This window comes from Miscanthus floridulus, chromosome 12, assembly GCF_019320115.1.
Source record: "Miscanthus floridulus cultivar M001 chromosome 12, ASM1932011v1, whole genome shotgun sequence".
In the NCBI taxonomy this organism is placed as follows: Eukaryota; Viridiplantae; Streptophyta; class Magnoliopsida; order Poales; family Poaceae; genus Miscanthus; species Miscanthus floridulus.
This window is the reverse complement of record NC_089591.1, coordinates 83,964,731-83,987,083: the sequence shown is the minus strand read 5'-3', so window position 1 is coordinate 83,987,083 and position 22,353 is coordinate 83,964,731. Positions and strand designations below refer to the sequence as shown.

At 42.4% G+C, this 22,353-nt stretch overlaps 1 protein-coding gene and 1 long non-coding RNA gene across 3 annotated transcripts; both read right to left on the bottom strand.

Annotated features, from left to right (window-relative positions):
* Window positions 1-1,003: 1,003 nt before the first annotated feature.
* LOC136497356 (uncharacterized) lies at window positions 1,004-5,064 on the bottom strand. Of its 2 annotated transcripts, none has more exons than XR_010769284.1 (5): window positions 4,512-5,064; window positions 3,670-3,847; window positions 3,155-3,347; window positions 2,327-2,433; window positions 1,004-2,165 (listed from the first exon to the last, which is right to left on the bottom strand). It is a non-coding gene; the product is annotated as an uncharacterized lncRNA (long non-coding RNA). The 2 variants fall into 2 exon arrangements; XR_010769285.1 differs by having other exon boundaries at window positions 3,681-3,847.
* Window positions 5,065-18,023: 12,959 nt separating this feature from the next.
* LOC136495268 (WAT1-related protein At1g68170-like) lies at window positions 18,024-22,148 on the bottom strand. The gene is made up of 4 exons (XM_066491238.1): window positions 21,684-22,148; window positions 20,576-20,638; window positions 18,682-19,231; window positions 18,024-18,555 (listed from the first exon to the last, which is right to left on the bottom strand). The coding sequence occupies exons 1-4, from the start codon at window positions 21,863-21,865 to the stop codon at window positions 18,220-18,222; spliced, it is 1,131 nt and encodes a 376-aa protein (XP_066347335.1). The 5' UTR covers window positions 21,866-22,148; the 3' UTR covers window positions 18,024-18,219.
* Between the last annotated feature and the right edge of the window lie 205 nt (window positions 22,149-22,353).

Sequence of the window (22,353 nt, the reverse complement as noted above, 5' to 3'; positions counted from 1 at the left end):
TGCCGCGCGCGCGCAAGAAGCTGGCGGCCGAGGCGGGGAAGGGCGCCGGCGCTCCGGCTGCGGCAGCGCAGCTGCACCACTGTCCGCGCTGCGGGTTCTGTATCGGGTCGCTGCAGACGGAGATGGTGAGCCCGAGGCCGCGCCCTCGGGAGAAAGTTTGTCAGTTAGTCCTGGAGATGGTGAGCCCGAGCCCGCGCCCTCGGGAGTTTGAGTTCTTGAACTTCTTGCTTAGTTCAATCTTAACTCTGATGAACTCTGCATTGTATTCTTGCTTAGTTCAGTCTTAACTCTGAGTTCGTCTGAAGGTTTTGTTGGTGAATTCTTTCTTGCATTGTATTCTTCCTTATTAGTTCAGTCTTAACTCTAAAGGTTCAGTTCGTCTGAAGGTTTTGTTGGTGTATTCTTTCTTGCAAAAATCCAGTGAGAACTAGGTTCAGTTCTTGAATTCTTGATTCAATGGAGAAATAAGGAGAATGGGTACTTCATTTGGGGCATATAGTTAATATAATTAAGAAATTGAGTTAACAAATCATTCAGCAACATCCAAAAAATTACAAAGGCCATCTTCTTTTTGTAGAGTTTCAGGGCAAATGCCCCGGTCATTGCTAAGAAACAACCAAAGGCTGCCTGGGAATTAGTGTGCCAACCAAAGGAGGAGCGGGGACTGGGGGTACTTGACCTGGAAAAACAAAATGAGGCACTGCTATTGAAGAACCTACATAAATTCCTCAACAAGTATGACATCCCTTGGGTCTCTCTGGTATGGGACAAGCTGTACCCAAATGGCAAGCTCCCTAATCATACCATGAAGGGTCCTTCTGGTGGAGGGAGAATTTAAGGCTGCTGACAACTTTTAAAAGTTTTGCCAAGGTAACTGTCAAGAATGGGGACAACTGCCTTCTATGGACAGATGTTTGGAAAGATGACTTGCTCTCCAACCACTTTCCAGAACTGTATTCTTTTGCCAAAAACAAAGCCCTATCAGTAGGCAAGGCTATCTCTCAACAACAGCACCTGCACCAACTGTTTCACTTACCCATGTCAGCGATTGCTTTTGATCAACTACATGACTTGAACCTGATCTTGTCAGCTGGTGAGGTGGAAGAAACCAGTGATGTTTGGCACATTGGATCTACCTCAAGCACCTATTCTTCCTCAGTGGTTTATAGAATCTCGGTAGGTGAACAACACGTACCCCCTATGCATAACTGGATCTGGGATTCCTTCTGTCAGCCTAAACATAAAGTATTTTTTTGGTTGCTCATTAAGGACAGGTTAAGTACAAGAAACATCTTGAGAAGAAGACACATGGTTTTAGATTCTTATAACTGTGTGTTATGTCAGCAGTCAGTTGAAGAGACATTGATTCACTTTTCTTTGGATGCCCCTTTGCAAGGGACTGCTGGAGCATATTGAACTTGACAGTGCAAGCGCAGGGGAGCCTAGCAGACATCTTGGAAAGTTTTAAATTACAGATGATCTCTCCTTTCTTCATGAACTCAATAATCCTTATGGGATAGACAATTTGGACTGCTAGGAATGATCTCATCTTCAAAGGCTGCAACCAAGTTTTCAGTCTAGTTTGAATACTTTCCAAAAAGAAATTCGTCTGCTCATTTTCAGGGCAAAGCAAAGCTCTCTTCACTCCTTTGAATCATGGTGCCTGAGTCTGTTGTAATTGCAGTTCTCTTCCTTATTTTCTTTATTTCTTTCTTTGTTTCTTGAACCCTGTTGTAACTTGCAGACCTACGGACCTGTTCTTTTACTTTTATTAAAAATCTATGTAGAAGCTACGGCTCCTCCAGTTTCCTCAAAAAAAATATCACAAGGACCAAAAACAGTTAAGCATTCAGGTAACACCACCCTTACAGCAACCAACCGGCACAACACAGACACCAAACACGGTAGCTACACAGACACCATTCATCACTGAAGAAAACAAATCCACTTTCCCTCTTCAGCAAAGCCATGAGGCGAGTAGTCCACCAACAGGTTTGAGAACTCTGCTGGAACTTCCTTCATCTTCCAGTCCAGACTCCAGAGCCGTAGGTTGTTCTTTTTGGCAGGTCCAAGGCAAGAATTGCCAGCAACACTCTTGGCGGTCTAGGTTCCATTCTACGCAGTCCGAGGATCCCTAGTCTTGCCACTCCCTACACCATCTGCATCTACAGAAGTGAAACGCCAATAAATTATTTTTTCCATAGCGACAGAATCCGTTTCCAAAAACACACGCAAAAAAAAAAAAAAAAAAAAAAAAAAACTCAATTGGTGAGAGGAAATCCCCCACGCATATATCAAATAATCAGTTCCAACTAGTAGCTCTTACCTTTCCAGTCCTTCAAGTATTCAACCACCAAGGTTCATAAATGGATATCTTCATGCCTTCAGTTGGCCCTCCCCAACACAGAGGCCGATCCTCTTCCTCCTTAGCCCCTGCATGCCATTCTAGCATTATCAGTCTCCCACCCTTGTGCCTAACGAAAATTCAAGAAATTTCTAATAGGGTCAAAAACATTTAAATTCTAGTCCAATTCACATGAAGCATCACTTGATTCATTTCCTGGTCGACGCTTTGTTGTAGACATTTTCAGCCTACTCCAGTGTGCTATAGTTTTTGAGTTTTTTCTTACCAGCTTGCTTAACATTTAAGTCAGCAAAATAAGGTCAGGAAATGCATCAGCACAACTGACTCACTATTTCCAACCTACACCTACCTCTTAACGCCTGTTGCTCAATCTCTGGCCCAAGCAGTCATGCTTTCCTGCATAAACAACATTACCAAAACATCCCATTCACGAGATGGTTTGGTTCCATGATTTCATCGGATATTTTTTATCATATTATGCCTGCCGGTCTTCCACTCTGGATTCTCATTAAGGTTCCATGATTTCATTGGATATTTTTATCATCTTATGCCTCCCACTCTGGATTCCCCTTAAGCTAGGCACCAATGACAATAAAAACGTGCAGGCATTTAGAAAGTTTTGAAATCATTTAATTATGTCATTATTTGACACTTAACATATCAGACTAAGTCTTTATTTTTTTTTATCCATTGCTGCTAACAATGTAGTAACTACTCAAGTTTTTCCATGGTGCCCCAGGTGCGAAAAAAGAAATATATAATGGATTCACGAAAATAAGAGAAACTTACTTCATAGTGCTCAAATCCATCATCACTTGATATTGTTGTGATTCAGTGTATTTGTGCGAAATGTGTTGATCCTCGGGAGCACCGAGCACATAATGAGGAGTGCAGAGCACGGGGATGCAGATATTATCAAAATATAAGTCCAACATATGCATGTGGCTGTTGTGATTTATCAATGCAATATCTCGATATATACCTGTAGAAAGAGGTGGCATCCACTTACATTCAGACTTCTAGCAGTTATATTCAGTAGATTACCATGTACAAACTATAACTCCAATTAAATACCATGAAATTTTTACAAGGAGCTAAATAATATCAAGGGCTACAACTCCTGTTATTGGCCTCCAGTCTCAAACTGTCCTTAATAAGTCCAAGCATTTGTTTTGAACATTGATTAAATTGAATAAAAACTTCTATCTAGCTTCCAAAATGCATAGCTCCTATTATTTTCATCCAAAACAGTTACAGAACTTGTACAGCATCTTCATACAATCATACAATACAACTATACTTACTCAACAACAACCTTTGGTGGGTCCATCTTCTTCCGGAGGTCTTTCACAAATATCAGTCTTCTTATCCTCACTTGGCTAATTTTCTGAGACCGAACCATTAGTTCCCCTTCCAGCACTTGATATGGAACCCATTGACCTTGATGATGACATAGGTCTATGATTCCATCGTCAACTCATCCTGCTTCATGCATGATAATAATTAATGTCAAAGTGTTTTTTTTTTGTTAAATACATGGAATAGGCACAAATAAATTAGGGGAACTACAAGTAGTACAGTTCATATATGCACATATTTATTGTCTACATTGTTGAAGGACTAAAGGAGTAAAGAATGAAAACATTGAAATGGTAAAATAATGTGGCTTTATAATGCCTTGCTGAACCCAATCTCCAAAAATAAAACTAGAAGAATATGTTTATGAATTCAGGATTTGGGCCATGCAACATTTTTTTCCAAACATGAGTGCAGACTTTACTTTAGATGATTTTGGATACCCATGTACAGATTCAATGATTCTGTCCATCACATTACAATCTACAAGGTTAGTAAGAAGAGGCAGCACAACAACTGATGTAGAAAAAGAATTGCTGCAGCAGCAAGAACCTAGCAATTTGTGCTACACGCCTATATCCAAGTATTGACATTGTAATTTTTTACGTTTGCTATATGCCTATATCCAAGTAGGCAACATCTATTCGGTATATGTACACTGTGATTTAGAGACCAAGTTAGCACAAAGCAAATTGCTTATGTTTCTTTCCCGATGTAGATGCATGTTTTTTTTTTATTAAATACACAGCAATATGATTGGTTGGGTATCGGAGTGCCTCAGAGGGATTACCTTGTGCTGGATCATGGCGATGCAGGCTAACTTCTGTTGAATGGAGGTCCAGCTGCGTGCGGTGATGACACGGACGAGGTCACCTTCAGAGTCGGGGCAGATCGCGGGTTTCCTCCGGCGCCGGCGGCCTCCGTCACCAGGCGCAGTGCCGTAGAGGTGGCCGACCGGGATGCGGAGAACACGCCGATGGCCACGGCGCAGGTGCCCGCACTTGGGCGCGGGAACTGATCGGGGGAGGGAGGGAGATGGAGGCAAGGATACGGCTATTCGGCCAGCTGCCCGCAGCCTCCGCGGCCGGGAGGACGAGGGTAAAAGACTACCAGCTGCGGAGACGGGGATCTGGCCGCCGCTAGCGATCTCCCTCCCCGTCTCCTTCATCCGACACAGCTACTGTATGCAATAGGGTGATAGAATAGATCCAGTCCACACGTGGGGAATGGACGGCAGCGGTAAACGGATGCCCGGGTAAACGAACGCATAATCGCATTTGCGGTGCCGGGGCTTTTGCGCCGGAGGTGGGCCGCCTGCGCTGGTACGTCGCCAGGTCCAACGAGCAGACGGAGGAGGCCACCGTTTTCTTTTTCTTTTCTTTTTTCCCTCAGAGAGGAATCGGAGAAGGAGAAGAGTTTTTTTTTTATTTATAGGAATTTTCATTCCATTACTCCAGCATGTCGGCTAAATCACCTGACACCAAAACCATGATACAATTTGGCACACCGGCCAACACCGAGGGCGCTAAATCATGGCTCCTACTCCCTATAGAAGCAAGTTCATGTGCAAATCTTTGAGCTCATGGACTAAGCCACCCACCACTGCAAATCTGAAATCATCACCCTGTATCGCCCACTCCACCGGTTGTGCATCGGATGGTATTGTTGACGTCGAGGGATATCGCTGCCTTCACTCCTTCAATGCTTGCAATAAGCTCCATTTGTATCGGATTAATTGCAAACGGCACCCTTCCAGACCCTGATTGAATCACTTCGCCACTTTCATCACGAATGACATAGCCCCTGCCACCATTCTTATCGAGAAGGGTTGGAAGAGAAGAGGCGGCCGTTTTTTTTTTTTTTTTGAGAAATCGACAAGAAGAAAGAGACGTGACGTGCGTGAGGACACGTGAATGAACGAGAGACGTACATAGACATGATTATGCACATCATTGTTATGCAAAACGGTACGTAATAACAAACATGATTATATATGTACATCATTCTTATACGAGAACCAATCGTGGCTCAAGTTTTTCCCAAACTTTTAATTTAAACTAGTAAACATGCCTATGCATTGTAAAAAACTATCACACATTTATGACGACCAGAATGATATGTATCTATTTGTTGTTTTATCCTTTCTATAAAATTTGAAAGATATATTTATTTTACGATGACTATGACATGCATAATATAGATTAATGTGGATAATAATATAACAATGTCGCATAAATCCTATATCAAATTTAAAATACAATCTAGATACTTTTTTCTCTGGTTGTAAAGCACAAAAATATTTATCCCACTGCTATACAAATGATTTTACAAGACGGTGCCCTTTTATTAACGGAGGCGATCACAAAATCCAACCGCCTCGGTTAATGCATACGATTAACGAAGGCGAGCACTTTTTATTTATCATTTACCCGCCTCATAAAATCGATTTACGGAGACGGGCAACTTAAGACGACCGTCTCAAAAAATAGTCTATTCTTGGAGGCAGTTGTCTTAAGTTACCCGCCTCCATAAATCGATTTCCGAAGGCAGGCACAATATAAAGCCCGCCTAAAAATACAGGCCTAGTCCAGCCCGATTTTTGGCTCGGACTATATATACTCAGACTTAGATTTTATTCTCCAATCTCACTCTCAGCTCTTCCCTCTCCATCCGACGGCGCACACGTCTCTCTCCCTCACTGGCCCTCCTCTCTCTCCCTCCGATGCCAAATCTCTCTCCCTCTCTCGGCGGTGCGCTAGGCGTAGGACGGCTACAGCGGCGCGCCTCCCCTCCCTTCGGTGTGTGGCCCTCTCCTCCCTCTCCTCCGGCGCAGCGCGCGACCCGTGGCCCCTCATCCTCTCGACGGCGCGAGGGCAGCCCCGCTCATGGCGGCGCGTGTCTCCTCCCTCCCTCCGACGTGCAGGGCCCAAATCTGGTGAAAGGTCCTAATCGCTAGAGGGGGGTGAATAGTCTATTAAAATTTCTACAACAACACTTATCAAACCGATTAGACAAATAAGAGGCGAAGCGAGTGTTGCGCTAGCCTACTAAAAATGCAAGCCACCTACCATAATTCTAGTTTTTATAGTCTCTATCCACACAATAGCTATGTCACTACACAAAGTTAGTGTGCTCTCAAAGGCTAACTAAAGAGCCACACTAACCAAACTAACAAGCTTTCACAACTAGCTACACTAAAGAGCTTGATAACTAGTTTGCGGTAATGTAAACAGAGAGAGCAAGATGGTTATACCACCGAGTCGAGGAATGAACCAATTAATCACAAGAATGAATACCAATAAAGACCAATCACTTCGGAATCAAATGATGACACAATAATTTTTTATCGAGGTTCACTTGCTTCCCGGCAAGCTAGTCCTCGTTGTTGCGATTCACTCACTTAGACGTTCACGCGCTAATTGGTATCACACGCCAAACCCTCAATAGGGTGCCGCACAACCAACACAAGATGAAGATCACACAAGTCATGAGCAATTTACTAGAGTACCTTTTGGCTCTTTGTCGAGGAAAGGTCAAGAACCCATCACAATCACCACGATCGGAGCCGGAGACAATCACCAACCTCCGCTCGACGATCCTCGCTGCTCCAAGCCGTCTAGGTGGCGGCAACCACCAAGAGTAACAAGTGAATCTCATAGCAAAACACGAACACCAAGTGCCTCTAAATGCAAACACTCAAGCAATGCACTTAGATTCTCTTACAATCTCATAAAGATGATGAATCAATGATGGAGATGCATGGGAGGAATTTGGCTAAGCTCACAAGGTTGCTATGTCAATGCAAATAGCTAAGAGAGTGAGTTTGAGCCGGCCACATGCCTCAAAATAGAGCCCCCACCGAAATAGACCGTTGGCTCCTCAGTCCTCTGAAATTCGGGCTGACAGGATGTGTCAGTCAGATTGACCGAACGTAGGACCCTAGCGTCCGGTCGCCCAATGCTCGTCACATGTCATCAGCCTCAAATGTTGAGCACCCAATCTTAATGGCTAGTCGGCTTTGCGTCACGTGTTAAGTTGCAGTATAGGACCAGACGCACCCTAACCTAGCGTCCGATCACTTCCAGTAAGGTTCCAGAGGTAGAAATTCACGACCGGACGCGTCCGGTGGCTCATGACCGGACCTAGGCATGTGTCTGATCAACTCAGGCTCTCTGTTGCTTACGTCAACGTACGTCACTAGGTGATCGGATGCACCCCCTGCGCATCCGGTCCCTCTTTCTCTTTAGTGTCCGGTCAAGGGACCGAGGGCGGTCTTCACTATGTGGCACTGACCGGATGCGGGGTTAGAATCCGGTCACTGCCCAAGGCTGAGTCCGGTCAATATGAAACTTCTCCTTTTGACCACATACTTCACCACCCTTGATCAAATGTGCCAACCACCAAGTGTATCACCTTGTGCACGTGTGTTAGCATTTTTTTAGAAGCATCTCCAAGGGTGTTAACACTCCACTAGATCTAAATACATATTCAATGAGTTAGAGCATCTAGTGGCACTTTGGTAACCGCATTACGATCTGAGTTTCACCCCTCTTAATAGTACGGCTATCGATCCTAAATATGATCACACTCGTAAAGTGTCTTGATCACTAAACCGAAAAGCTCCTATCAATTTCACCTTTGCCTTGAGCTTTTTATTTTTCTCTTTCTTCTTTTCCAAGTCTAAGCACTTGATCATCACCATGCCATCACCATCATCATGATCTTCACCATTGCTTCATCACTTAGAGTAGTGCTACCTATCTCATAATCACTTTGATAAACTAGGTTAGCACTTAGGATTTTATTAATTCATCAAAACTAAACTAGAGCTTTTAATCTCCTCCTTTTTAATAATTGATGACAACCCTTTCACAAAGATATGAATTGAAATTCATTTGAATCCATGTTGCTTGCCTAATCATATTTACCATGTGTAAAAGGATATGGACAAGTTTCATGAATCCCATATGGTAGCAATTGCTCCTCCTACATATATGCTATGAGTTTGGATAGTAGCTTGCACATATGTTTAGATAAGAAATATAGGAGTCAATATCTATCAAATGATGCTAAGGTATAAGAGATGGATCTTTGAAGCGTGATACCAATCGGAGTGTGTCGGCGCAAAAACGTGTCAATGCGCCGGGCACACAGTAAGCCAGAAGGATCTACTTAGGATGAGCCCGGAGATCCATTTGGCTTCAACACAGGGTTAACCGATCCTGCGAATTCCTCCCGAAGCATGCTAGTCAATTTGACCTAAATTGACAAGGAGAGAAAGATTATCAGTAATTTAAGGTGGAATATGCTAGTCTTTGCCCAGACAGTTCCAAGTGTGCTGCTTCAGTAGCAGCCAGACGGAAAAATCAACTAAATAGCCGATACGCGAAGAAATCGGCTGTTACGGACAATGAAGCTCGTGGGTCGCGATTGATTTTATGTTGACAGGTACAATGCGCGCAGATGTAAGCAAAATCATCAGCTAGGTGGATATTACCAGTATGGATCATTAAGCCGATGAATCTTAATGAGAAATGATATAGCATGCGAACAAATCGACTGTATAGTATGAATGGATCTACAAACATTCTGAATCTAATCTGTTACCATCAATAGTGAAGTTTGACCGGATCGATGGCAACTATGATGATAATAACAAACTAAAACCTTAGAATTCGTAAAACCATCTATACATCGATAGGCTTTCCGAAAGACATGCTATATATGTGAAAGCTAGAGCGAATCGGCTGAAATAGCCGATTCGGGTGAAAAGGGACTACAATATGTGAACAATCGACTATTTAACACGGACAAACCTATGAACTCATAAGACTTAACATGCTATCTCTAACAGTGGGCGTCGACCGAATCGATGCAGCCGTGATAAAAGAAACAAATCAAACCTTTAAAGTAAACAGATCTATTCATGTTTAATAGAATCATGAAGACACACTGTAGGCGTTAGAGCATAGGCAATCGCCTATTTAACCGATGCAGGCATAACAAACAGTTAAGGTCACGCCTAATCAAGAACAAATCTACTAACTAACATCCTCCAATCTATAGGGCCATCAGTGGGGGTCGATTGGATCGATACAACCATGATAGTGAGCTATAGACTAGATTCAACTAGCTAGTAAACCTCCTCAAGATCAGATATGCCCTGACCATGTACTATGTACGATCAAGATTGAAGTAGAACAACCGATAAAATATAACATGTCGCCTAAAGTAAGGACCATTGCAATGTAACAAGATAAACGAGGGGTTAAAAGGATATGAGGCCAATCTAGATCGATCTCGACCGGGCAGATTGATGTTGTTGCAGACTAATAGCAATAAGAACACCAGCAAGATCGGTAACTTAATAAATCTACCCAAAGGACGCCACCCTTAGGTAGAACCGATAACTTGACCTTAATCTAATTCGAGCAGTAGAGGTCAACCAGATCGATGTAGCCATACTTGAACTAGATAAAAGTCGATAACTAGCTTATACTAGAGTAAGTAGTGGAGGTTGAACTTAACCGATACAGCCATACAAACAAAAAGTATAAGCCATGACGGTACTTATAGACAAGCTGAAGGTCGGCCGGACCGATGCAGCCCTGCTTGTTGAAGAACTCGTCGAAATCTACTCTACTCCTACTTCTAAGGGTTGGCACGGAGCCAAAAAAAGTAACTTGTATTGATTGATTAGATGTCTTTTACAATAACCAGGGTCCAATATTTATACCCGGAACCCAAGCTTGAATCCTACCTAAGTACGACTCATTATAATCTTTGACATAAGAGAAAACATTCCTAATTTAAGATAATTTGGACCCTCATCTTTTTCTTTTTGTAGAGTTCGATATGTTTTTCCTGACGCCAACCGTAGCTTTTTGTCGTTATCTGCTGGCGTCATCCAAAGAGAGCCGATTCTAGTGTTGTATTTGAATTAGCTAATATCGACCTTTATGCAATCGATTCCTTGATGATACGATCTTGGGAGCTTCGAGTTCCTGTATTCTTCTTCCTAAATTTTGGTGTAAACAGAGTGCACCAATATACCATCCTTAGCACCATGAGTAACTATACATCAAAAAAAAACTAGAATACCCCATGAGATCAACATTAGAAGTAAGGGTCTAGTCTTCATAATATGAGCATGAGTCTAGTTAACCTATGTATGCTAATTTTTTATTTCATCATTCAAACCTACAATTAGCATACACCACACAAGCATGGATATTGAAATTTAAAAACTTGTGCCATGTAAGCAAATATATGAAATGCACATTCAAATGCACCATACAAGTTCATGAGCTTGCTCCCCCTACTTGTATGCTTAAAATTTTAATTGATCCCCTTCCTTTGTCATATCTCTCCTCCTATGTCAATTTCTCCTCCTTTATTATCTTTTCACTATCTTTGTACACTATTTCTCTCCCTTTGTCATCAATGACCACAAAGGTTTAATTTTAAATAGGTTGAGATTATCAATGTCAATCAATGGGATGAGGATCATTTTCCTAAATTTGGTTCAATTTAGATTATTTGCCAAAGATATTTAACTCGATTTGATCCAAAGACAAACTTCTTCACATCTTCAAATAAGGGTTATCTTGCACCATGTTGAGTTAAACACTTATAGCTCATTTTCTAGATTAAACACTAGGTTTACAAGCCCATAAACATGCCATATACTACCACTAGATCAAAATAAGTATAGAAGCAATAGTGGTACCATATAATCATCAAATTCATTTGATTTTCATGAATGAGCCTATTAAATGTGAAAGATGTCTAGATGCACTAAACATGTCCTTAGCAAGGATGTATGCCATGTCAATCAACTTTTACCTTGGATTACTCGAAGGAGAGACATGTCATATAAGTGGGGGGTGCATCAACATATATTTAAGAAATCAAATATGTTCAACTCATTCCTTAGCTTGTAAAATATTTTTCTCATCCAATGGCTTGGTGAATATATCGGCAAGTTAATCTTAGGTACCTACACTCTCAATGCAAATGTCCCCTTTTTGTTGGTGATCTCTTATGAAATGGTGACGGACATCAATGTGCTTTGTTCTTGCATGTTGAACCGGATTGTTGGTCAACTTGATTGCACTCTCATTGTCACATAGCAATGGCATTTTCTTGAACTTGATTCCAAAGTCACTCAAAGTGGCCTTCATCCAAAGTATTTATGCACAACAACTACCGGCGGATATGTATTTGGCTTTGGCGGTTGATAATGCAACACTATTTTGCTTCTTTAATGACTATGAAACAAGCTATCTTCCCAACAATTGACATATGCCTGAGGTGCTATTCCTTTCAACCTTGTATCCCGCATAATCCGAGTCGGAGTAACCAAGTAGCTCAAACTTTGCTCCTTTGGGATACCACAAACCAATATTTTGTATATGCTTCAAGTACCTCAATATTCTCTTTGTAGCCTTCAAATGACTTTCTCTTGGTGAGGCTTGAAATCTTGCACATATGTATACACTAAACATGACATCCGGCCTTGATGCGGTCATATAGAGTAGGCTTCCAATCATAGATCGATACAATTTTTGATCCACCATATTACCACTTGCATCACTATCTAAGTTGTCATTTATCCCTATTGGTGTGCTAATGGCTTTGCTATCACTCATGCTAAACTTCTTGAGCATGTCTTTGATGTACTTGCCTTGACTCACAAATGTACCATTCTTTAATTGCTTGATTTGAAGACCAAGGAAGTAACTTAACTCTTCAATCATGGATATTTTAAACTCATTAGTCATCATCTTTCCAAACTCTTCACAAAAGTCTTGATTGGTTGATCCAAATATGATATCATTAATATAGATTTACAACACAAATAAGTCTTTACCAATCTTCATGGTGAAAAGAGTGGTGTCAACATTGCCCATCATAAACCCTTTAGAAAGTAGAAAGTCCCTCAATCTCTCATACCATACTCTAGGTGCTTGTTTCAAGTAATACAATGCCTTCTTCAACTTGCACACATGGTCGGGCTTCTTGTCATCTTCAAAACTAGGAGTTTGCTCAACATATACTTCTTCATTGATGTAACCATTGAGAAATGCACTCTTGATATCCATTTGATAGAGTTTAATGCTGTGGGCACAAGCATAGGCTAGCAAGATTCTAATTGCTTCCAATCTAGCAACCGGGACATATGTTTCTCTAAAGTCAAGACCTTCAACTTATGTATAGCCTTGTGCTACCAATCTTGCTTTGTTCCTTACTACTATACCATCTTGATCTTGCTTGTTTTTAAAGACCCATTTGATTCTAATTACATTGTATTTCTTTGGTCTCTCTCCCAATTCACATACTTGATTTTTTATAAAGTTATTCAATTCTTTATGCATAGCATTCACCCAATCAACATCCTTCAATGCTTCATCTATCTTCTTTGGTTCAATGGATGACACAAATGAGAAATGCTCACAAAATGAAGTCAATCTTGATCTAGTTTACACACCTCTTGAAATATCACCAATGGTAGTGTCCAATGGATGATCCTTTACAATATTGGCTGGTTGGAGTATTGAAACTTGATTGCTTACACTTGCTTGATCATTGGATTGAGATGATGTACTAGCCACTCGATCTTGTTCATTATCATGAGAGCCACTTGTACTAACTTGATTTGTATTATCTTACACATTTGAGTTAGAGATCACTTGCGCTTGATCATCTTCATCATCATTCACTTGCCTAGGCCTCAATTCACCAACATCCATGTTCTTCATAGCATTTAAAAGTTAAATGCCTCTAACATCTTCCAAGTTCTCATTCTCATCTTGGAAACCCTTGGTTTCATCAAATTCAACATCATGAACTTTCTCAAGAGTACCACTATCCAAATTCTAAACTCTATATGCTTTGCTAGTAGTTGAGTATACAAGTAGGAATCCTTCATCATATTTCTTGTCAAATTTGCTCAATCTAGTGCATTTCTTCAAGATATAGCATTTGCAATCAAAGACCAAAAAATATGCAATATTGGGCTTTCTACCAATTAAAAGCTCATATGGTGTCTTCTCTTTCAATGGGTGACAATAGAGGCGGTTGCTACAATAGCAAGCCATGTTAATAGCTTCGGTCCAAAAAGATTGACTCACATTATACTCACTAAGCATAGATCTTACCATATCAATGAGTGTTATATTCTTCCTCTCAACAAGGTCATTTGATTATGGAGTGTACTTAGTCGAGAATTGATATCTAATTCCAAATTCATCACACAACTCATCAATTCTAGTATTTTTGAACTCACTACCATTGTCACTTCTAACTCTCTTGATGGTTGTTTCAAACTCATTGTGAATGCCCTTGACAAATGATTTGAATATTGCAAACACATCACTTTTATCTACTAGAAAGAATACCCAAGTGTATCTAGTATAATCATCCACTATCATAAAGCCATATTTGTTTCCACCAATGCTAGTGTATTGTGTTGGCCCAAATAAATCTATGTGCAATAACTCAAATACTTTACTAGTGCTCATCATGCTTTTCTTAGGATGGGTGTTTCCAATTTATTTGCCGGCTTGACAAGAGCTACAAAGCTTATCCTTCTCAAACACAACATCTTTCAAGCCTCTAACCAAATCATGCTTAACCAATCTATTTAATTGTTTCATTTCAATATGACCAAGCTTTCTATGCCATAATCAACCCATGCAAGATTTAGTGATCAAACATGTAGATAATTGAGCTCCAGTAGCATTAAAATTAACCAAGTATAGATTCTCATATCTAAAACCTTTGAGGATCAAGTTAGAGCCATCTACACTTATGATCTCTACATCATCTATCCCAAATATACATTTGAATTTAAGATCACACAATTGAGTCATAAATAGTAAATTGAAGTTCAAGCTCTCAACAAGCAACGCATTGAAAATGCTCATGTCATTGGATATTGCAATCTTACCAAGCCCCTTGACCTTGCCTTTGCCATTGTCACCAAATGTAATACTACCATAACCATCACTGCCATTGATGTTGATTGAGTTGAATATTTTTGCATCACCGGTCATGTGTTGAGTGCACCCACTATCAAGAACCCAATGCCTTCCTCCAGCTTTGTAATTGACATATAAAAGAAGATCAATTATTTTTAGGTACCCAAACTTACTTGGATCTTTGAAGGTTAGTCACTAAGCTCCTTGGTACCTAAATGGTTTTTTTCTTTGAGCCCATCCATGGTGCACCAATGAACTTAGTCTTTACACCATTTGTACCCTTGGTAAGGACATAGAAAGAATTAATCTTAATTGAAGATACATTAGTATTTTTGCTCTTGTTATTGCACTCATGCTCTTTTATGACCAACTTAATTGTAACTAGTGCAAAATCGACCATTGTTCTTCACAAAGCTAATTTTATGAGGAGCAAAGGCCACCTTGTCTTTCTCGGATTCTTTTCCTGCTCGAGCTAGCGACGAAAAAGGAGGCCGGGTGGGCCGAGCTCGATAGAGAACGGGCGTGTGGGCAGCGAATTTTTTTTGAAAATAATATTATTTTAATAACTAATCGTAGATTAAGAGCTGTAATAATAAAATTGTATATTTGGACGGATATCGGCTGTCCAAGCGCTGATAGGAGTATTTGCGTTGCCGACATGTCTCCCCACGTGGCGCAGATATTATCCATGTGGAGCTTGTTTGTGCCAATACGGGTATCGGCAATCAAGGGGCCCATAGGCCCTCCACCCCATCAGATACTGGCGTCATCTCTACAAAGCGTCCGCATGTATTTTTCTTTTTCTTTTTTCTATTCTATGATCATTTTTTTACTGATAGTTCTATAAAAAAAACTATATTTTAGGTTACGTATTTTGATACGTAGCCATTCACGAAGCTAGCAGAAGTAGATTCTTAGCTAGCAGAGCTCGCAGATTTATTATTTAACATTTTTTATATGGTTTAATACGTTTTGGAATTGAACTCCATATCATCGTTTGACACGTCTTAGAGTTAGACTCCGTACCATTGCTATACGCGAGTTGTATTAACTCATATGAGTACGAGTCATGAGCCCAGGTCACATATAGGTATAGTCTAATTTCTATCTCTACACATAAAAGACTCTAAAGTAATCATCTATCCGGTAATACCAAATCTCGATCCTGCTTACGTATCCCCATCCGATACGAATCATCCTCCACTCGAAATTAACTTACGCGTTCGCATCTTATCCTGATTCAATACGAAGACCGGATCCACGTGCCCACGTCTAATACGAAGTCCTTGAGCTCACACGTCTACGTTCGAGTACTCAGGTTCAGTCTAAAAAATTGTGATTCCGGTGCAACACACGGGCATATATCTAGTTCAAATAAATGTATTGGCAAGTTATATATGCATAGACCAATACAATTGTTAACACGACAATAACTACTTTTTTACTGACTATAATAAGATACTAAAATGACATATTTAATTTGATATAGAATTAATAGGACATTGTAATATTATGGACAATATTAACTTATATTATGGATGTCATGATCATCATAAAGAAAATTATAGCTTTTAAATTTTTTATAGAAAACAATGTGTCTAGAAAAGCGAAAACGATTTATAATTTAGAATGAATGGAGTAGCCTTTTCCCCTCCTATTACAACGCACGGGTATGTTTGCGAATATAGAAAAATCACATGACAAAATACTACTTTTAAAACCATGATTTTTTTTTAAATTAGGGCTAAACAGCTTCCTTGAAAACTCAAATATAGAATCACTGATGCATGCGTAGAGTACAGAGACAAATTTATTTGGACAAGACTTTACAACAAACACCTCAAGATATTAGTTCATGTTTGATTAGTTGGACCATCAATTAATCCATGTTTAAATAAGATATAAGTTTTGTTCTTAACGGAAGTTGCATCAACATCTAGGCTTTCCATCGTCTAATATAATTTAATATATATTCTTGATAAACAGATAGAAAAGGACTAGCTAGGACCAAGAAACTCTTAGTGGTATTAGGAATAGAGATAGAGATAATTTTTTTGAGGTTTTTAGATATTTTTTGGGATTGACAAAAAAAATCTAAAAATAAAAGTAAAGGATAAAAAAAAGCGTGAGTTGCTCGTGCCTTGTAGGTGGACCCCATTGGCCGATAGGTCCATTGGCCTAGCAACTGCCGGCACCAATCGGCCATCTGATTGCCGATAGGCCTCTAGGCGGCTAACCAATTGCCGACTGCATCCTGCCGTGCAGTTTTGGCCTGCCACGAAGGATGTCGGCAATTCATTCACCGATAGCCGACAGAATGCTAGTTTTGCAATCTTTAACAACATCTAGATCTGCAATTATTTATTAAAATAATATTATTTAGGAAAAAAATTATGTGGCCTGCCACACCCACAGCCGGACGTGACTCTTCTGGCACTGAATGTGATTGGGATGATCGGCTATCGTCGTCCAGGGGATGCATGGTTGGGTTGTTGCCTTGTTGGTGTGCGGCCGAACGCAACGCCCATCCGATCCTCTGCGGCAGCATATATATCGATCCCAACCGGACACCGTGCGCCGGCCTGGGCCTATGCACTAGCCGGCCCAACAAACCTCGTATCCGTCCTCTTTCGTTTACGTTGCTCCTGCTTCTCCTTCGCTGCCCGCCTCCTTTCATTGCTCCTGCCGCTGGTCCCGCGCTACCTGCTCCTCCTCCGCCTGCCCCGCTGCTCTGCGCGCCCGTATGTTGCAAGAGTTTGTCTCTAATGTTTCAGCTGTTTCTCAAACGTATGTTGCAAGCGCATTTATTTGAATGTTGCATATGTTTTCACACATATGTATCAAGTGTTTTATTTAGATATTATGTATGTTTGTAATGATTTTTAAGTGTTTTTCAAATATTTTTGCAAGTGTTTCAGACGTATATTTGAAGTGTTTCATCTGTCTTTTTTTATGTTGCAAGTGTTGCATCCGAATATTTTAAAGTAGATCATGTGTTGCACATGAGATATGTGGGAAGGTGGAGGGGACGCGAGCGGTCCCCGCGGGCGCACGGCGTGGGCCCCCGCGTGGCCGCGAGACGCAAGCACAAGCGAGTAACATTGGGCCGCCACTGGCACATGCGTGGATGCGGGAAAACAGTCTGCAGCCGCGGACGTCCGGACATGGACGTCCATCTAGACGTCCGGACACTAGATGTGCCGCATATGGCCATGCACCTGCCGGAAAAAAAAAAAAGAATGGAAACCGTATCCACGTGTGCCGTGCATACGTACCTGCCTACCTTTCAGCGAGATCCGCGCGCAGAGACTGGATGGGAATGGAGGAAGTATCATCGTATATACTCAGTAGTATTTATTTTTGTTCATCCCCGTGCATGCGTCACTAAAGGGGTGCATGTGCTTCCATGGCGACTACCCCGGCAACTGCAAGGCGCCAACAGGCAACAACAACAACAACACAGCGCTGTCACGCCGTCCTCCCTAGTCCCTAGGCCGGCCGGCCGATCACATCAGATCAGATGGAGTTAGCTACGGGAGGCACCAGGACGCTGACGTGCTGCTTGTCGTCCTCCTCCCTGTCCCTGGTGGTGGCGGGGTGGTCGCTGACGCTGACCTTGGCCGCCTCGGCCGCCGCCTCGCGTCCCTTGCCCCAGAGCACGGCGTAGAGTCCCATGACGATGAGCACCGCGCCCAACGCCGTGCCGAGGTGCAGCTTCTCGCCCAGCAGCAGCGAGCTCAGCACGGCCACCATCAGCAGCATCAGCGGGCTGAACACGGACACGAACAGTGGCCCGCGCTGCTTCACGCACCACGCCATGATCACCAGCGCGACGCCCGACGCGAAAATGCCCTGCAGACGCGCATGCCATTGACGACATCCAGCCATCCAGGCAGTCAGATCATATATATGCAGCATGATTCTATAATTTCTGTAGATTGTACAGTATATGTAGCAGCTAGCAGAACAAGTACAGACCGAGTATGCGCAGGAGAGCAGCCTGATGTTGAACTTGAGTCGCCATTGCGAGGCGTCCCTGTCGAAGCAGAGCGCGAACACGGCAGACTGCAGCGAGGTCATGATGCACATGAGGGCGGTGCTCGAGTAGTGGAACGGGTACTCGTTGCTCAGCTTCGCCTGCACGACGATCCAGAGCGCGTAGAAGAAGCAGCTGCTGACGCACAGCAGCGACCCCATGGCGTAGTTGGTGGTGGCCGTGGCGTCCACGTGCCCGTCCAGGTGGTGGTGGTGGTGGCGCTGGGCGAGCGTGGCGACCAGGTTCAGGTGGCTGTGCCAGGGCGTGATGTCCACGCCCTTGTAGAAGGTGAGCAGCATGGCCCCGCCGATGCCCAGCAAGGTCCCCGTGACCTTGGCCTGGCTGGAGAAGGCGTGGATGTCGAGTCTCTCGTAGCGGAAGGCGAGGGCGATGACGAAGGTCCACGCCGGGAGGAGGTTCGTTGTCGCGGAGGCGAAAGTGGCCGAGGTGAACTTCATGCCGGCAATGTACAAGTTCTGCGCCACCGTGCCCCTGCATGCATGCGTGGGTGCACAACAACCAGCGAGCGAGCTAGCTAGCATCACATTCATTCTTGGTTTATTTGTTTCGACGATCGTATATTATTCATCCATGCCATTGCCAGTGTATAAAAGAAATGCATAGAATCAGGAACGGCACGATACCGAATCTCGACATGCTGGACCTAAACGAGAAATGCATGTAAATCAGGCATGGACGACGATACGATGTTGAGGTGAGGAGCTAGCATCTCAGCTGGTGGTTGGATATCACGTGGTGTCTACGGCCAACTAACTTTGAATTTCCACATGTATGTATAACATGTTGCCAAAAAAAGACCACGCCAGGGATATATACCAGTAAATAAAGGTAGTTTCAGGAGTTGTTTGGATCAACTAATACCGATAGTTAGCTAGCCAATAGCAAATATCTACTAACTATTAGCCAGCTAATTATCAACAGGGGACCGTTTCCGCTAATACAACTAATAGTTAGCAACTCATAAGCTAATAGTTAGTTGGTATATTAGCAGGTCTCTTTGGATCCATAGCCTGTTGGATCCCTGCAATTAATAGCTAGCTGCTAAAAATTAGATGAGGATCTGTTTGGATCATCAGCTAGTAAGTCCTAACTAATGTCTCACCCACCACCTATCTAATAATTAGCTATGAGATGTTTTCTCCTAACTAACACAATTTATATTTAGCTGGATGGATCCAAACAGGACCTAATAATACTAATTTTAGCTGCTAACTATTAGCACTAGTGGTTTCTAACGTGCCCTTAATTAATTTGCTTGCCCTGTTCACTTGAACTTATCAGCCATTGATACAGTATTTTTCTCTCACAATAAATCAGCGAACAGTACTTTTCAGCTTGACTTTTCAGCGAAGCGAACAGGGCCACGACATATTCTGATATATGCTACACCGGCACCACAACTTCTCGCGAGGCTCTTCCATTGTCAGCGATGGCGAGGGGTGACCTCACTGTGCCATCCATGTCCCCCACCACTGCCTTTCACTAACCACTCGGATGCTCACAAATTTTCTATCTATCTCGCTCACTGGTTGTCCTCCACAACACACTAGGTAGCACCGTCATTGCCTCACCTCATACTCGATCCATCGCCGCCATCTCTTTATTGTTAGGTCCCATCCTCCCTTATACATTTGACTCTAGTGCTAGCTTCAACCCATACCACCGTTTCCGAAGTGAACAATGAATAGTTAGATTAAAATAAACAAAATTAAGTTTTAGTTTAGGATCAGGCGGGTGGTAAAAATCAATACTTTAATTTCTTGTTTGGAAGAAAGTAACATTTATGGGACATAACGTAACACATATTAAACCTACCCTGAGAGGCCACACGCGAACGACAGAATCAGCACCCTCCATGTCAGCTTTGTTCGGTTCTTCCTGAAATTATTAAATGGTGTGGTAGATATTATAAAACATAAGCTTCAAGTGAAACAATGCGTGCATGAGCAGTGTAACTGATCAGTCAGTGAATTTTTTGTTTTAATTTGCATGCACATGTGTGGTTAGTGCAAGAAGAATGATAGATAGACATGTTGGTTCCAAAAAAAGAAAAAAGACCAACAATACATACATGAAGATGGAAATTATGATGTGAAAAAATAAAGAAATAAAGGCTCTATGGCGGCCCCATGACATAGTAGACACTAGAGTTACCAATACAAAACAAAATTAGAGATTGTTTGGATCCCATGTTATATGAAAATAAGTTTTAGCCCAACAACTACTGGCAAAACGATGTTGGGATGCGCTCACTAACTTGGGATTATCTAAAACAAGTTATCCATAACCTAGACAAGTGAGCATTAACAAAAATGAGTTTTTTTTTGTGTGTTTTCAAAGAATCACCTGATGATGTACAGTATCTCTATTGCCAACATCCAACAAATCTAGCAATCAACCCACATATATCTCGAATTTGAGTCTTTCCCTCACTATCTATCCACTACTATAGAAAGCATTTGTAAAGACTGTCCGCTCCGTCTGCTTTTACATGTGATTTCTAAAAGCGGCCGTCCAACCGTTCTAAGAAATCGATTTCTAGAGACGGCTAAAAATACAGCCACATTAAACACGAAGTAATTAACAAATTAACCGACCACGAACTGGATTTCCTATAATAATTCCAACAAATAACCTTGTTTGACTAAAACTCGCTAGCTTCTAATCCAAACAGTCACTAAAAAATAGACGCCTAAAAGAAGCTGCTGGAATAGCGTTAGCCTAGTGTTGTAACGCGCGTGCACAATTGCCTGATCCGGCCGTACACAAGGCAAGTCCACATCAAGAAAACCACGAGGACCCTACCATATTATATTATGTATTCCAACGCGCACAATTGAGTGATTCACGAGAGCTTCCATTTCTTTTAATTTGGAGGGTAATAACAGAGGAAATACTACTACTACCATGCATTATCTAGTACCTCTCGAGGAAGTAGGCGAGCGGTGCGAGGAAGGCCGAGGCGAAGAGGTAGCGGTAGGCGATGAGTACCCTTAGATCCATGCCGTCCGACACCGCTAGCTTATAAAAGATGTTAAGGCCTGCAAAGAGAATCTGGAACACGACCATCCCCAGCACAGGTCCGGCACCGGCACAGGCCGCCATTGCGCGGGACGTACGGCCGCCGGACGACTGGGAGCGTTGGAGAATCAGAATGGATGGAGAGAACACGGGGCCGCCGGCGGTTGGACGAACAACGAACGACGGCTCTTCTTCCCCGCCCTCTGATCTCGACGGAGAAGAGGGGCGTATAGGTGTGGCCGGGACCGAGAGAGACTACTCGATCGTTCGCGCACTGAGTCCGTCCGGTTGGGCCGCCGCCGATGGATCGGCTACCGTGTTGTGTGCCGGCCGGAGAGGGTTTTTTTTTTTTTTTTTTTTTTTTTCCGGCGACCGAACAAGGGGTTTAGAGTATATGTAGGCCAGCAGGCCAGGTAGCTTTTGCTTTCAGCGAGATCCGCATATAGGGACTGGATGGGAGTGTATCACACATGTTTTCGTGCAGTCCCATGCATGCGCCGTCAAAGGGGTACAGGGGCCGGGAAGGCAAGGCGGCAACAGCACGGCAGCATATGCCTAGCTGGTTTTTGTCC

What these genes read in the sequence shown, in the direction of transcription:
- LOC136495268 (XM_066491238.1), bottom strand. Translation starts at nt 21,865, where the DNA reads ATGGCGGCCTGTGCCGGTGCCGGACCTGTGCTGGGGATGGTCGTGTTC. An exon ending in CTCGCCTACTTCCTCGAGAG is followed by an intron (nt 20,639 to 21,683) that starts GTACTAGATAAT and finishes TAATAATTTCAG; the next exon opens with GAAGAACCGAACAAAGCTGA. An exon ending in TGCTCTCCTGCGCATACTCG is followed by an intron (nt 18,556 to 18,681) that starts GTCTGTACTTGT and finishes GCGCGTCTGCAG; the next exon opens with GGCATTTTCGCGTCGGGCGT.